We start from the raw sequence: 16,283 nt of genomic DNA on the forward strand, positions 1-16,283 counted from the left end.
GCTCTGAACCTGTCAATGGCTCCTGAATTTGGCCACATATAATTTATCTGCTATAAAATTGCATTGTGCACAATTTCAAAAAGACAAAAATCCATTGTCATTTTACTCATCAAATGTTCATTTTTATGGCCAGGAAGCAAGGAGATTGTAATAGTCTGATTTTTTCATACTACTTTCAATAATAACAGAAAGAAAACTGATAAAGCTCAGATTTTTGTGATTTAAAGTTGACCTATCAGCCCTTTTTTAAAGTCTTGATGTTGTTTTTGTGCTCTAGATCAGGTTTTCCTGCTCGAATGTTGATTATTTTCCTCATATTCTCCATTGTTGCAGCTCGTCTCTTCCCAGTCTGTCAGTAACGCTCTGTTTAGTTCCTGTCTCTATGAAGCCCCTCCTTCTGAAAAGCACACTGTGCTCTGATTGGTCGGCTGGAGCAGTGTGTTGTGATTGGTCGAGCGCTTCGAGCGTGTTTGGGAAATGTCCCGCCCCTTATCATAAGTTTAACACACTACTAACTAACTCAACCAGGCCCCGCCCCTTTATTCTGCGCATCCATTATTTAAATTAGGAATATTGTGACGTGTTCGTTCCCGGAAGAAACTCAAGACTACAATGGAGGCGTTTCATTGAGTTCAGAAACAATGACACTGATATAGAGAAGAACTGCCTTCGGAAAGTTGAACTCTTTCTGTGCCACTATAGTAGAACCAAATAAAATCACAAAAATAATGACTAATATTTTCCTAAAAGGCTTTCCAAACACTCCTACCATTCCATTGTTTGGCTTAAACTCACGCTATTGGTTAAGCCAGACGATGACACGTCAGATGGAAAACTGTTCTGAGATGCCACAGAACCACAACGTTTACACTTCAAGTCAACACGAAAAACCACTCGTGACCCGTTTAACTGTGTGTTTAGGATATTTAACAAGAAAAAATGGTGAACAGTATCTCTATATGACAAGTGGTTAAAATACAAGAGGGATTGATGATGTCAAAAATAAAGGAAAGAGGTGGAGCGAGTTATTACATTTTGATGAAATATTAAATATTTAGATATTTTATTCTCTGCAGTAATATGTGCCATTGAATCGTTCACAATAACACCAGGAATGTGCACGAAAACGCATTTGATTTCATGTTGACTTCAGCATTGAAAAGTCAAGTCCCCTTTATTTTTTTTACAGCACTTAATAACGTAATACAGTAGAAACAGTTTAAAAGCAGCATCACAGTAACAAAAAGGGAAAGTAACAGAATAAATGATGCAAAATTCACCTCTAACAACAATAAAAGAAAGACTCACAGTGCGAAGTAAACCATGCATTAGATTTCAATTCCAAACAGAAAATTACGTTTTATTTCCACAATTTTGTATTTGGCGAGGGCTAATTCTGAGTGCTACGATCTCACACACACACACACACACACACACACACACACAGTCCGCTATTTATCCCTACCTGTGAGGAAGATGGAAATTCTCAAATGGCCTCAAATGGAGCATGTCGTCTCCGCACTGGCTTTAATTAAGCGTCTGACAGTGACTGCGACTCACCGGTACAGACAGCCAGACAGTGGCCTTACCCGCGCACAAAGAGGATGGGCCCGTCGCATAATGAATGCATTTTAACAAGATGAAACCAAACCAATTACAACTGCTGTCATATTCTGAAGTGCTCTGCTTAATGAATATAAGAACAATGTGTTGCCTAAAAGAGATTAAACCGCCGGCCGGCGCTGCGCTCGCTGAACTGCTAGCAAGTAACAATTGCAGAACACTTTAAACATCACAAAAGGAGACAGTTTGTGTGTGTGTGTGTGGAAGAGAAAGAGAGAAATAAAGATTAAAACTGAGAAGAAAGATGGAGAAAGAGAGGAAAAAAGACATCAGCTGTGTCTGGAATGGACTCGCATACCGTGCTATACTCAATACTGTAAGCAATTTGTTCAAAAATAGTATGTGAAACACTCAGTAGTATGCGACACTGTGATGACCTCATCAGAAATTAATACTTTCATGCAATGATGTATTGAATTGAATAAAAGTGATATTTATAATGCTACAAAAGCTTCCATTTCAAATAAATGCTGTTCATTTGAACTTTCTATGCATCAAAGAATCACAGTTTCCACAGAAATAGTCACACGCCTGTTTTCAGCATTGATCATAATCAGACTTATCATTGATCATAATCATATCATTTAATCAGAATTTCTTGAGCAGCAAATCATCATATTAGAGTGATTTCTGAATGATCATGTGACACTGAAGGCTGGAGTAATGATGCTGAAAATTCAGCTTTGCAATAAATTACATTTTTTAAATATATTCACATTGTTTTAAATTGTAATAATATTTCACAATATTACTGTTTTTACTTTATTTATGATCAAATAAATGCAGCCTGGGTGGGCAAAAATATCAAAAATCAACACGAAACCTTTGAACATTATTTTATGTAATCATAATTTCACATATAGGCTAGTATGTGAAACAGTACGCAACAATAAATGATTCAGACAGGTCACATGACCTCATGATGTTGCATGCGAGTACCGTCCAGTTAACGGCTTGGAAAATAAAAATATTTATTTAGCATTTTAACCCAATTTTGTGTAAAATTGCCTTTTTTGCTAGTCCAATTAAGTAAAGAATATTTTTTAATTCTTCACACTATAGAAGGTCAAGTTGAGCGTATTGCATTGTGCCATACAGTTTTGTTCTGACTTTATAGCCTACTTCCCATTTTGGCACGCCATTTAGGTATTTTTATATATACTTTGTGTGTGTGTGTGTGTGTGTGTGTGTGTGTGTGTGTGTGTGTGTGTGTTAGAGAAAGAAGATAGCTGGGTATTTCATTGTAGTTTGTGCACTTTTATATTTACGTTAAATCTCGACACAACAGAGATGAATTATTGAGTGGAATATGAGTTATGCCATCCATCATGACGTCTTTCCAGCTGCTGTGTGAACGCGAGCTGCTGCCGACGTGTGTTTGCTGTACTGCACGCTGCGTTTAGCGCTTCATCATAATGCATTACAGAACCAATCCAGCAGAATGCAACCATTACTCCAGTCTTCAGTGTCACATGATCCTTCAGAAATCATGCTAATATGTGACCCTGGATCACGTCACCAGTCTCGAGTCGCACGGGTATATTTGTGGCAATAGCCAACAATACATTGTATGTCAAAATTATAGATTTTTCTTTTATGCCAAAAATCATTAGGATATTCAGTAAAGATCATGTTCCATGAAGATATTTAGTAAATTTCCTACCGTAAATATATAAAGCATATATTTTTGTGAGTGAATGCTGCACAATCGCCAACATAAATGAGCAACTTTAAAGGAGATTTTCTCAATGTTTAGATTTTTTTGCATCCTCAGATTCCAGATGTTCAATAGTTGTATCTCGGCCAAATATTGTCATATCCTAACAAACCATACATTAATGGAAAGCTTATTTATTCAGCTTTCAGATGATATATAAATCTCAATTTCAAAAAATGTGACTGGCTTTGTGGTCCAGCGTCACATATGAGGATTTGCAGCTCAAGAAAAATTCTGAATATTATCAGTGTTGAAAACAGTTTCATATTAGTTCATATACTGATAACTCTGGCAGTGAGAGACTCTGGAAAACATGAACATGCATGAGAGGAACAGAGGAGAGGAGGATCGAGTCTCAAGCTGCTCAGCGGAAGATTTCCTCAGGCAAGGCGAGAAAAAATGTATATATGTAATAACATGAGCTCATTGGTTTGGATTCCAGGGTAATGGAGCGAACACTCTGGGAATGTTTCTCTAGCAGTCGCACACGTTTACGTTTCCATTCCTAATGCTGTACTGATATAGACGGTAAGCCTCTGAAAGTCCTCCGTCTATATTAATGACTGAATTTAACACTCCTCTGTTGCTTTTAATGATGCACTGAAGTGTGTTTCACTCCATACTGACAAAGACAATCTCCGAAGAAGTGCTAATGGGAATATCAGGGTAGAATAAGACTGTGTCCTTCAACATTTTCCTTTCATTAAAACATCTCAGACCTTGATATAAAGATTTATTGTGAGAAACAAGAATGGAAATGATGTAACATTGTGTCGCAAATGTATAAATGCGCCAGACGCAGCGAGAACAGAAGTGAAGCACAATCTAAACCATAGAAGAGAAAGAAAACGACTTCAATTTGGCCACAAATCTATCGAAGACTCACAATATAGTATACTGTAAGTCATATGAATTAATTTTATGAGGTTTTATGAAGCTTTTTTTTTTTTTCATGGTCACCATCCACTATATGCTATATATATATTCAATTAAATTAAATTCACATTCATTTGTATAGCGCTTTTCAGAAAATGCATGAGTCTACATTACAGTTTACAGAGATCTGTTATCAGAGGTGATTAAGTTATGCATTTCAGAAATATAATCACACATTTAGCGAAAAATCTATTAATTTAAACAATGTAATAATTTAAGGCAGAAACAAAGAATTTGTTAACAATATGTAATACTATTAACATCACTATTCCTTTAACAAAAGCACATCCGAACATCATATTGAGCTTAAATAGAGTTATGATGAGATACACAGGACAGAATGATCTAGAGACGTACGAAGCCTTGATAAGATTAGTGTGTGTTTGTGCTGATTAGGGGGGATCTTGAGTAATTAGTGTGATGGTCATGAGTGTTTACCGCACTACATTAGACAACAGATTTAAGAGGGGGAGCCAGTGCGCCTTCCACCAAATCCATCACCACAGACTCACTTAAACTTGATGATCCATCAACACACACGTCTTACAATCACACACCGCGATATGCCTGACCTGAGAGAAACAACACACACGCTTCCTGCAGATTTGACCACAAAATGGAAATTAAAGGGGTGGTTGATTATGATTTGACTTTTCTAACTTTAGTTAGTGTGTAATGCTGCTGTTTGAGCATAAACAACATCTGCAAAGTTACAACGCTCAAAGTTCAAAGCAAAGGGAGATATTTGCTTTTAAAGAAATCACTTTTTAAGGACTACAACAAACGGCTGGTAGAGACTACACCACATTCCCCCCGGGTTAGTGACATCACCAACCCTAAAATTTACATAAACCCCGCCCCCAGAACACGATTTATAGATTATCATGACAGAATATGCTAATCAATGACTAGAAGATAACTACACATAAGCTGCATAAATTAATCAACTAACCGTTCAGAAATGTCCTGTTGCTTCTACATTCTAAATTTTCATTGCATGTCTGTGTGAGTGCAAGCTGATGAAGCTCCGCCCCCTGTGCCGGGAGCAGCAGCTCATTTGCATTTAAAGGAACAGACACAAAAACGGTGCGTTTTTGCTCACCCTCAAAATGTGACAATTTTAACATGCTATATAAAAATATCTGTGGGGTATTTTGAGCTAAAACTCGACATACACACTCAGGGAACATCAAAGACTTATTTTACATCTTGTGAAAAGGGCATTATACCATCCCTTTAACATCTAGTCAAGTAAAACTTAGACCAGAAACATACTAAAATACACAAAGATAGATGCAAAAGCATTGAGAGCATAAAGCACTTTTGAAATGTGGCTTTTGTGTTACTCTTATGGTATCAGACATCAGTATTGTGTGGCACTTACTCACATCAAGCTTGATATAAATGTGATATAAACCTGCTTATTAAGATTCCCTGTAAACTGTCGAGCTGAATGAGTGTCGAAGATGACCGTTTATGATAATAACACACAATATAGTGGGCATTTGCGCTGTCGTGAGGATGCAACTGTATTTGTGTTGCAATACAAATTGCAGGTGAATTTCAAAATGCAACCATGCATTAAATCAACATGATTCCCACAGTCCTGAAAACCCTGGAAATATCAGGGTAAGTGCGATATCCATTCCTGGAAAAGTCACGGAAGTTAATCAAATCTTAAAAAGGTCACGGAAATGCCATTGAAATCGCTTTCGTTAATATAAATTTCACTAGATATATATTCAGCATTTCTTTGGCTAAAAATGTGTGGAGACGAGAGAAGCATTTGCATTCACGTACTTGCAAAGAAGATTTTTGTGCAGTAAAGTCAATATGAAATCATCACTGAGAATAATGGAAATCACCAAATAAATTAATAAATACAATATTTCAGATTCATTGTATTGGGGAAACAGAAGTCTGTCAAGAAAGAAATTATATATAGCATAACGAAAATAGCAAAGTCTTTTTTAGGACTTATTAATATTTAATATTAATTAATATTATTTTATTTTTTGCATAGCAACTTCGTTTTTGTGACAATTAAGCACATTTTTATACACATTTGCATTACTGTAATAAAAAAAAAACTCTTTCTCATTACTGAAATAAGAGAAAATTATATTATTTATTTTTATTTATTTGTATTATTTAGGATACAATTATAGACAAATTCCTCAAAATTCTCATTACCATAATTAAAAATATATATATTTTTTTACTATAGTATGAAAGAATATTATATTATATTATCCATCATATTATGTTTTATAACTTATTTTTGTATTATTCATTACTGAATTTTATTACAAATTTATTTACTAATGTAATAATAATCATTGGATATTACAAAAAACAAACAAACAAACAAACAAACAACAAAGCCCTTCAGATGTATTGTGTTTTGTGTGGGAAAATGGTCATTATCAGATTCTGGCCTTAAACATGTTTCAGATCTTATTGTGAATGATTTATGTCATCTAAATCTAATATATATATATTCATTTTATCATACCTCTTCAACAGCATTTCTTTTCTGCTGATATAGTCAAGGTCGTGCGGGCAGAGAAAATAATATTAACCAATAATATCACAACCTACTTTTCAAAATCAAATCAAATTCCGATGGATCAAATCCAGTCCAGTCCTGCTTTATTTCCCACTGAATATTCAGTGTGTTTAATGGATGCAGGAATGCGGTCAGGTCCTCGACTGCTTCCTCAAGACTACAGTGAGTAATGAGCACAGATGTGAGGAGGTTTCTGTGCACACACACACACACACACACACACACACACAATCTCCTCATACACTCCATTTCATAAAGGGATATGAATCAGATGATGATGAGAAGCTGATAAGACCGAGTGAATCTCCTGAAGCCTGTCAAAAACATCACTGGGTCATATTTCACCCTAAGATAAACAGAGATATTATATAGCATCATATATAGTATAGTCTAGATTTTTGGACCATTCAGATTTTTTAACCATGACAATCAAGCACATTTTTATTCCATAAATATCTTTCTCTTTACAGAAAATTACATTATTTATTTTTATTTATTTTTATTATTTAACATTACAATTACGCACAATTTCCCGCAAATTCTCGTTACCGTAGTTAAAATATATAATTATTTTTACTGTAATGTGGGGAAAAAAAATATTTTTAGTTTATAATTATATTTTACTATATTTTTCTTCATATTATTATTATTATTATTAATTTATTTTTTAATAATTATTTTTGAATTTTATTTCAAATTGTGTTACAAATTAATATAATAGGAATCATCAATGAGAATAATGGAAATGTAACAAATAAATAAAAAAACGTAAATCAAATGTTTAAATACTATAGTAAAATTATATTTTACTATATTATTCTTCATATTATTAATATTTATAATTTGTTTTATTAATTATTATTGAATTTTATTACAAATTATGTTACAAATTAATATAATAGGAATCATCAATGAGAATAATTGAAATGACAAAAACAACAACTGTAAATAAAAAAATAAAAATAAAAGATTAACTGTCAATGCAATTTTTTTAAAATAAAATAAATAAACAAAATTGTACTATATTAATACTATAGCAAAATTATATTTTATATATTATATATATATATATATATATATTATATATTTATATTATATATATTATTCTTCATATTCTTCATTATTATCAATCATTTATGTTTTTATTAATTATTATTGATTTTTACAACAAATTTTGTTACAAATTACTATAAAAATCATCAATGAGAATAATGAAAATTACAAAAAAAACAACTGTAAAAATATATTAATATTATAGCTAAATTATATTTTACTATATTATTCTTCACATTATCATCAATAATTTGTTTTTATTCCTTATTATTGAATTTTACTACAAATTTTGTTACAAATTACTATAAAAATCATCAATGAGAATAATGAAAATTACAAAAAACAACTGTAAAAAAAAAAATCATAAAAAAAATTAACCATCACAATTCGAAAACAATTAAACAAACAAATAAATGTTACTTTTATACGCAACATATAATTTCTATTTAATTGAACTATTATTATACCATCTTTTGATTTCAGAAGTATGACCCAGTGATGTTTTCACGCGGCAGGACAGTGGTTTGGGTGTGTTTTCTCGACACTGCATCAGAGCGCAGAGACGTGGAGCTGAAGGAGACAGAAGCGAGACGTGAGCGTCCACAAACCTGACAGAGACTGGTGAGTCTGAACCGCAGCTCTGACAAAAACATTCGTCACGTCCCGGGACCTGATAAAACCATCCTGCACACTTTATTTCTGTTCGGGGTGAAGATACGGCCACACACACACACACACACACACACACACACACACACACACACACACGTGTACCTCTCTGTCCTTGAGCTTCATGGCCAGGACGAGCTGGTGTCTGTGGTTGCTCAAGGCCTCACGGTAATTCCCCTTGGAGAAGAAGGCCGACCCCAGGTTTCCGTGAGCGCGACATTCGCCCGTCTGGTCACCTGAGAGAAACCAGAGCTGGGTTACAACAAGCTTTCACACACACACACACACACCAACACCACAACAGAGCATCCGAGGAAGAGGTGTTCACAGGCTTTACACACACCAAAGCATCCGAGGAAAAGGTGTTCAGGCTTCAGGAATGACAGGAAAACAGCAACTTCCCATCTGGTCAAGTTCTCTCCTTCAAAAACCTCTTAAAAACACGTTTCGGTCCACTTTACAATACGGTTCATTAGTTAACATTAGTTAAATACCTTAGTTAACATGAACTAAGAATGAACAATTCTTCTACAGCATTTATTAATCTTAGTTAATGTTAAATTCAACATTTACTAATACATTATTAAAATCGAAGGTTGTATTAGTTAACATTAGTTACTGCACTAATAGCATGAACACACAATGAACAGCTGGATTTTTATTAACTAACATTAACAAAGATTAATATTACTTTAACAAATGTATTGTTCATTGTTATGACACGTGTTTTTCTCTGAATATTACTCTACTATTAAGCTACCTTATTATGGATATGATATCCGAGGCCTCTATTGAGCTTTGTGAAGATTTTTGAAAACATTTCACTCAAAAAATTGACGATATTAGAAGCTCCATTGTCCATCTGAACCATGTCACTTGCAACTGCCCTGTCCGTCTAACTTTAAACCTGTCTCTCCAACTCAGCTAGCTGATATTATCTCGTACTATGAAGTGTTCTGGTTCTAAGTTAGATATTATCCCGGCTCGTCTTTTCAAGGATGTTTTCTCTACCATTAGTCATATGGTAACCGCTATCATAAACAGCTCCAGTTTTATTTGAATTCTTTTAATATTTTGGACATGTTCCAGTCTGGCTTTAGATCATTGCATAGCATTGAGTCAGCTCTGTTGAGGGTTACAAATGATATCTTGCTAGCTCTAGATTCAGGCTCTTGTGTTGTGCTGGTTTTGTTGGACCTGAGCGCTGCATTTGATACCATTGACCACAAGATTCTTCTTGAACGGCTAGAATATATGATAGGTGTCAAGGGCACTGTACTAAAATGGTTTGCTTCCTACCTCGAAAATTCTTTTTCTGTAAATTTAGGAAATTGTTCCTCGCCATCTGCGCCTGTTTTGTTTGGTGTGCCCCAGGGATCTATTTTGGGACCTTTATTGTTTTCCCTTTATATGCTCCCCTTGGCCCTCATTTTTCAGAAGTACAACATTTCATATCACTGTTATGCAGATGATTCTCAGCTTTACCTTCCAGTAAGGCTTGACACCACTGCTTCATCTGATGTGTTATTGGAAAGTGTAGATGATATCAAGAGGTGGATGACAAATAATTTTCTGCAGCTTAATTCTGGGTTGTCCGGCAGATTCCTCTCCTGCTCTGAAAGCCCAGTTAGGTCCTCTCTCAACAAATGTATGCAAACAAATCAAAAACCTTGGAGTGATCTTTGACTCTTCACTATTTTTTGATAAACAAATTAGTGCGGTTATTAGAGGAAGCTTTTTCCATTTAAAATCTATTGCAAAGTTGAAGAACCTTCTTTCAAGCAAAGATTTAGAAGTTGCAATTCATGCATTTGTAACATCACGATTAGACTATTGCAACTCTCTTTATTGTGGTCTTCCTCAATCTTCACTATCTTGATTACAAATTGTTCAAAATGCGGATGCAAGACTTTTGACTGGGTCTAGAAAGAGGGATCATCTTTCTCCTGTTTTGGCATCCCTTCACTGGCTTCCCATTAAGTTTCGAGTTGATTTTAAGATCCTTGTGTTTGTTTATAAGGCGTTGTCTGGCTGTGCACCAGGTATATTTGTGATCTTATTGTGCCATACTGTCCTGCTAGGGCACTTAGATCTTCAAATCACTTGCTTTTAAATGTGTCACGAAGTCACTACAAATTAAAGGGTGATCGGGCCTTTTCTGTGGCTGGGCCCAAGCTTTATCATGTGAGGTCTGCTCCTTCATTGGACATTTTTAAATCTACTCTGAAAACACATTTTTATTCCTTAGCTTTTGGAAACTTGTAATTGTTGTTTTTTATAGTGTAGTCCTGCTATGCACTATGTACAGCACTTTGGATCAATTTGTATTGTGTTAAATGTGCTTTATAAATAAAGGCTGTTGTTATGTTATCTGCTTGAATCCCTCTTTGTTTTGTATCTTTTATCTAACTTTGTAAGTGACTTCTGTATATTACTTTCTGCCGTTGGTGTGTGTGTATTGTGTTTTGATGTTGATGTTTGTTTGGTTCTGTTCCTTAACCTATCTTTGTAAAGCGACCTTGGGTGTTGGAAAGCCGCTGTATAAATACAAATTAGTATTATTATTAAAGTTTCTCTTCAATATCTGATTGTTATTGCTATTTACAACTTTGAAAAATCTTTTTTTTATTTTGTTTTATTTTTTTAATACAGTGTTAGCTGGTTTTTGCAACTCAGTATCTGGTTTATTTCTGGTCTGCTATTTTATGTTGACTACCAGACCAGAAACAAACCAGATACTGAGTTGCAGAAGCCAGCTAGTACACTGTATATAAAAAATAAAAAAATACATAAATAAATAAATAAATAAATTTCAAAAAACTATTTCAGTCTTTCTAAATTTCACATTTAATTCAATGTTACTTCAATGTTACTTTTCGTGAAATTTACTAGCAATTTCTGAGTAAAAAAAAAAAACAGTTTCAAAGTAAATCCTACACAATTTTTGAGTTTCAAGAGACTTTGGGCTTGCACATTTTGACGGTGCGTTTTTGCTTTTCAGTGGCTCAAAAACCTCTCACAATCAAAAGTTATTTTGCAAGAGATCAATTTCGTGTCCTGATGAAATGCTTCTGGAGAGATAAAAACAGACGCAGAGAGGTTAATTGCTCAGAACAGCTCAGCTTGTTTGGTCTTGGCAGAAGTTTGAGCTCCAATTAAGACAATTTATTGCAGAATTTGGTCTCTCTGAAAACTCCTGAGATTTCTGGGGTCATTTTCTCACAAAATTCGACCCTTTCTGGCTAAACTGGACTGTTTTTTAGTGTTTTCTGACCAAATTAGACACATATTTGTTGGTAAAACAGACCAAATCTGACTAGTGAATGCTCAGGATTACATGGTGGCAGCCGAGCACCTGCAACATCTGCAGATGTTCCCATCAGACTTTCATTCTGTATGCGAACGCAATCAGCCGCTCCGACGAGAGGAGACGAGAGAGAGAGGAAGAGCGAGAGCATCAGCTGTGTACTAATGTGTTAAAAGTGCGAGCTGAACCTCCAACACAAACATCCACAGTTCAGGAGCGTCATGATAGTGAGACAGCGAGGAGACAGACAGGGTGAGAAACGCTCGACTCTGAAAGGCTTTCATGCCTTAAAAACCTCCGGCATTCAGGAGCCGTGAGGAGAATATCTAAGATCTCATTGTTAGGTGTATACTTCAGCATATTTACACTGTTCCTGTGCTAACAACACAAAAACTAGTCGCATTTTGGGGAAAAAGGCACTGAGACTTTTAATTAAAAAGTCCCATGAAGCCTAATTACTGAGACCTTATCAGCGTGAGCTCGGTCAGGTCAAGATAATTAACTTTGTGAGAATGTACCAAAGCTTTTCGTGCACAAGGTCACCCGGACGTCCATCACCGGATGTTCTCGCAGTGCAGACCACAGAAATACACTGATTTCTCAAGAACAGGACGTGATAAGCCCAATTAAACACATTTTAAAGAAACATTTCACCCCAAAATCATCATTTACTCATCGTCATGTTGGTCCAACCTATATGGTTTTCTTTAAGGAGAAATGTGTGGAATCAAGTGAGAGGTGTGTGAATCAAAGTAAAGGTTATTTACATTGATAGCTCTTAAAGGCACAGTAGCAATAACAGTTTGTTTAATTCTAAAGGCACGTTCACACCAAAGACGATAACTATAATGATAAAGATCGTTGTAAATCTAAAATAGCAGTTTACACCACAACTACACTGAAAAAAAATTATTCGTTGAATTTAATCAATTTTTTTATCGTAAATGGTTGCATTCAATTGATTTTACCTACATTTAAACAAATGCATTAAGTTTAACTAAAATTGATTAAATTCAACTTAATGCATTTGTTTAAATGTAGGTAAAATCAATTGAATGCAACCATTTACGATAAAAAAATTGATTAAATTCAACTTAATGCATTTGTTTAAATGTAGGTCAAATCAATTGAATGCAACCATTTACGATAAAAAAATTGATTAAATTCAACGAATCATTTTTTCAGTGTATAATGATAACGGCACAGAGAATCGACAAGGTTGGAATCACTTTCAGAATGATTTTTTTAAGCTGATAATTGATTAAAACATTCGTGAGCCAATCAGAAAGCACCCTGCTTTAAAATACAGTAAAAATTGTGAATTTTTTTCTACAATTTAAAATAACTGTTTTTTCTATGTGAATATATTGTAAAAAGTTATTTATTCCTGTGATCAAAGCATCATTACTCCAGTCTTCAGTGTCACATGATCCTTCAGAGATCACTCTAATATGATGATCTGATGATCAAGAAACATTTCTGATTATTATTAATGTTGAAAAAAAATTTTTTTTGAGGAAACTGTGACCATTTTTTCAGGATTCTTTAATAGAAAGTTCAAAAGAACAGCATTTGAAAAAAAAAAAAAAAAAAAAAAAAAATTTACTGTCACTTTTGATCAATTTTAATGTGTCCTTGTTTGTTAAAAATGTTGATTTCTATTAACAACAAAACAATCGTACTGACCCTACACTTTTGAACGGTAAAGTGTATATTGATATAATATAAATATTAGATTATTAAACTTAAAAAAAAAATGTTAAGCCTTTTACATTTAAGGGTATTCATGAAAAATATAAGTATAAAACAAACAAAATAATTTCAAATTATCAAACTGAAATGTACCAACATGTGGAAAATACACAAATAAAATTTGTCTGGCACATAAACAAACTGAAATATAAGTTGAAGGTTTACTCGAAGTACTCTTATTGCGTACACACCTAAAGTTTTGGCCACCTCCAGGTCCTGCTGCATGTATGCGGTGCTCTTCTCCGTGTTTCCCAGGGACCAGTAAGCGCTGCTGAGGGCCGAGAACACGGAGCCGCGCAGTTTGAGGCTGCAGGTCCCGATCTTCAGCGCCGCCTCCAGAACCACCACTGAGGCCCCGTGATGAGAGCCGGTCAGGAGCTCTTGCCCGATCACAGACACCACCACAAACGGGCTCTTGTCCAGCTTCATCTTCTGCAGCTGCTGGTACGTGGGCTCCAGGGACTCTGCCGAGAGCAGAGCGACAGATTAGACACCAAATGTACAAACATGAGACATTTGAACACAAGAAAGGGAGCTAAATCTGATCAAATTAGGTGGAAATTTGTTTTGTTGGCAAATCAGACAAAATTAGACAGTTTCTGACCAAATCGGACAAAATCGGGCTGTTTTTTTTTTTTTTTTTTTTTTTTACTAAAGCTGACATAATTAGACAGTTTTTGTTGGTAAATGGGACAATCTGAAACAACTACCGGTATGTTGTTTTTTGACTAAATCAGACAAAATTAGACAGTTTTTGTTGGCAAATCAGACAAAATGATAGTCTCTGGACAAATCAGACAAGCTGGACTGTCTTTTGCTAAACTGGACAGATTGAGTTGGTAAATGGGACACAATTAGAAAATTTCTGACAAAATTTGACATAGCCAAGCACATTTTTTTTGCTGCTAAATCTAACTAAATTAGACCGTTTTTGTTGGCAAATCAGACAAAATTAGTTTCCGACCAAATCGGACTGTTTTTTTTTTTTTTACTAAAGCTTAAATAATTAGACAGTTTTTGTTGGTAAATTACACAAAATTAGACCATATCCAAAACAACCAGGCAGATTTTTGACTAAATCAGACAAAATTAGACAGTTTCTGAGCAAATCAGACAAAACTGGACTGTTTTTTGCTAAACCGGACATAATTAGACAGATTGTGTTGGTAAATGGGACACAATTAGATAATTTCTGACAAATTCTGACATAGCCAAGCAATTTTTTTTTGCTAAATCTAAAAAAAAATGTGACTGTTTTTGTTGGCAAATCAGACAAAATTAATTTCCGACCAAATCCGACTGTTTTTGTTAGATCATTCCTGACCAAATTTGACAGCTAAGCAATTTAGTTGTTTTGCTAAATCTGACTAAATTAGACCGTTTTTGTTAGCAAGTCAGACAAAATTAGCCAGTGTCTGAACAATTTGGACAAAACTCGGCTGTTTTTATGCTAAATCTAACAACATTAGACAGTTTTTGTTGGTAAATCAGACAAATATTAAACCAAAACTGGGGTTCTGACATCTGATATAACTAGGCTGTTTTTTAATTAGCTAAATCTGACAAAATTAGACAGTTTAAGCCTAAATATGACTAAATCTGGGCTACAAAACAACCTCATTTAGACAGATTTAGTGATTGAAAACAGTCTAATTTTAGTAATCAGAAAGTTAGACAAAATTAGGCCATTCTGATGGTAAATCTGACAGAATTGGGGCCATTTTTCTCACTAATCTGAAAAATTGAGCTGTTTTTGTTGCTAAATCTGATGAAGCTAACATGCACATTTTTGAAGCAGCACCTCATATGTGGCAAGAGCTTATTTTGTTCTCATTTGTTTACTAAATTTGTATAATATATTTGTATTCAGTTGATTCATACATCACATCATCATCAAACAACAAAACGTTATTCAGCATGCTAAAAACAAGCTCTTTTACCGTACAAACGTATTACAAATGACTGTACAGCTAACACAGAGTGTTGTGTGAAACAGCTTTTGTTTGCACACACTGAGGTGATTATTCATATGTGTCGTCTCTGCACACTCAACACACTTCTTGTAGAAGTTACCCCGTAATGTGTTCACCTTAGAAATGCTTATCCGTAAAATAACCCCACGTGTTACTATGCGGAAAGATTTAGCGATCAGGTTAGGAACACACCATATGTGTAGAGGTGACCGCTGCAGGAGGAAGGAGACACAGTTAAAGAGTGAAACGCACACACTGTCATAAATCAGCACGGGCCACAGTCGAGTGTCACCCGCTGCCCCGCGGGACCTCCAAAGATCCATTTTTATCTGCCCTTCCCTCGTTTCTCTGCACTGTATCTGTGAAGTATATTTCTTACTGTCCTTCTGGGTGTGTTTGAAAGCCAATTCAGCATGTTTCATCTCAGGTGCACGTGTGTGTACTGTCATCTCAGATCCTGACCAATCAGCATCCAGGATCACAACTAGCACCTTTTTACCTCAAGGTTTTACAGTCATGTATTCTTGATTCTGAAATTGGCCACAACGAATTGTCTGTCTATCTGTCGTCCATCCATCTTGATCCAAAATACAGTAAAAATAGTGAAATATTATTACAATTGAAAATAGCTGTGAATATAGTAAAGTGTAATTTATTCCTGTGATCAAAGTTGTATTTTCAGCA

At 34.8% G+C, this 16,283-nt stretch overlaps 1 protein-coding gene across 3 annotated transcripts in view; it reads right to left on the reverse strand.

Moving 5' to 3' along the window:
* Positions 1–16,283, reverse strand: part of ttc28 (tetratricopeptide repeat domain 28) — a 323,900-nt gene that overhangs the window by 95,001 nt on the left and 212,616 nt on the right. For all 3 annotated transcript variants that reach the window (XM_079860763.1, XM_079860762.1, XM_079860764.1), the window contains 2 exons: positions 13,818–14,090; positions 8,673–8,803 (listed from right to left, as the gene is read on the reverse strand). In XM_079860763.1, coding sequence (XP_079716889.1) covers positions 8,673–8,803; positions 13,818–14,090 — 404 coding nt within the window. The remainder of the gene's footprint in view (positions 1–8,672; positions 8,804–13,817; positions 14,091–16,283) is intronic.

This window comes from Squalius cephalus (assembly GCF_949319135.1).
Source record: "Squalius cephalus genome assembly, chromosome: 24".
NCBI classification, from domain to species: Eukaryota; Metazoa; Chordata; class Actinopteri; order Cypriniformes; family Leuciscidae; genus Squalius; species Squalius cephalus.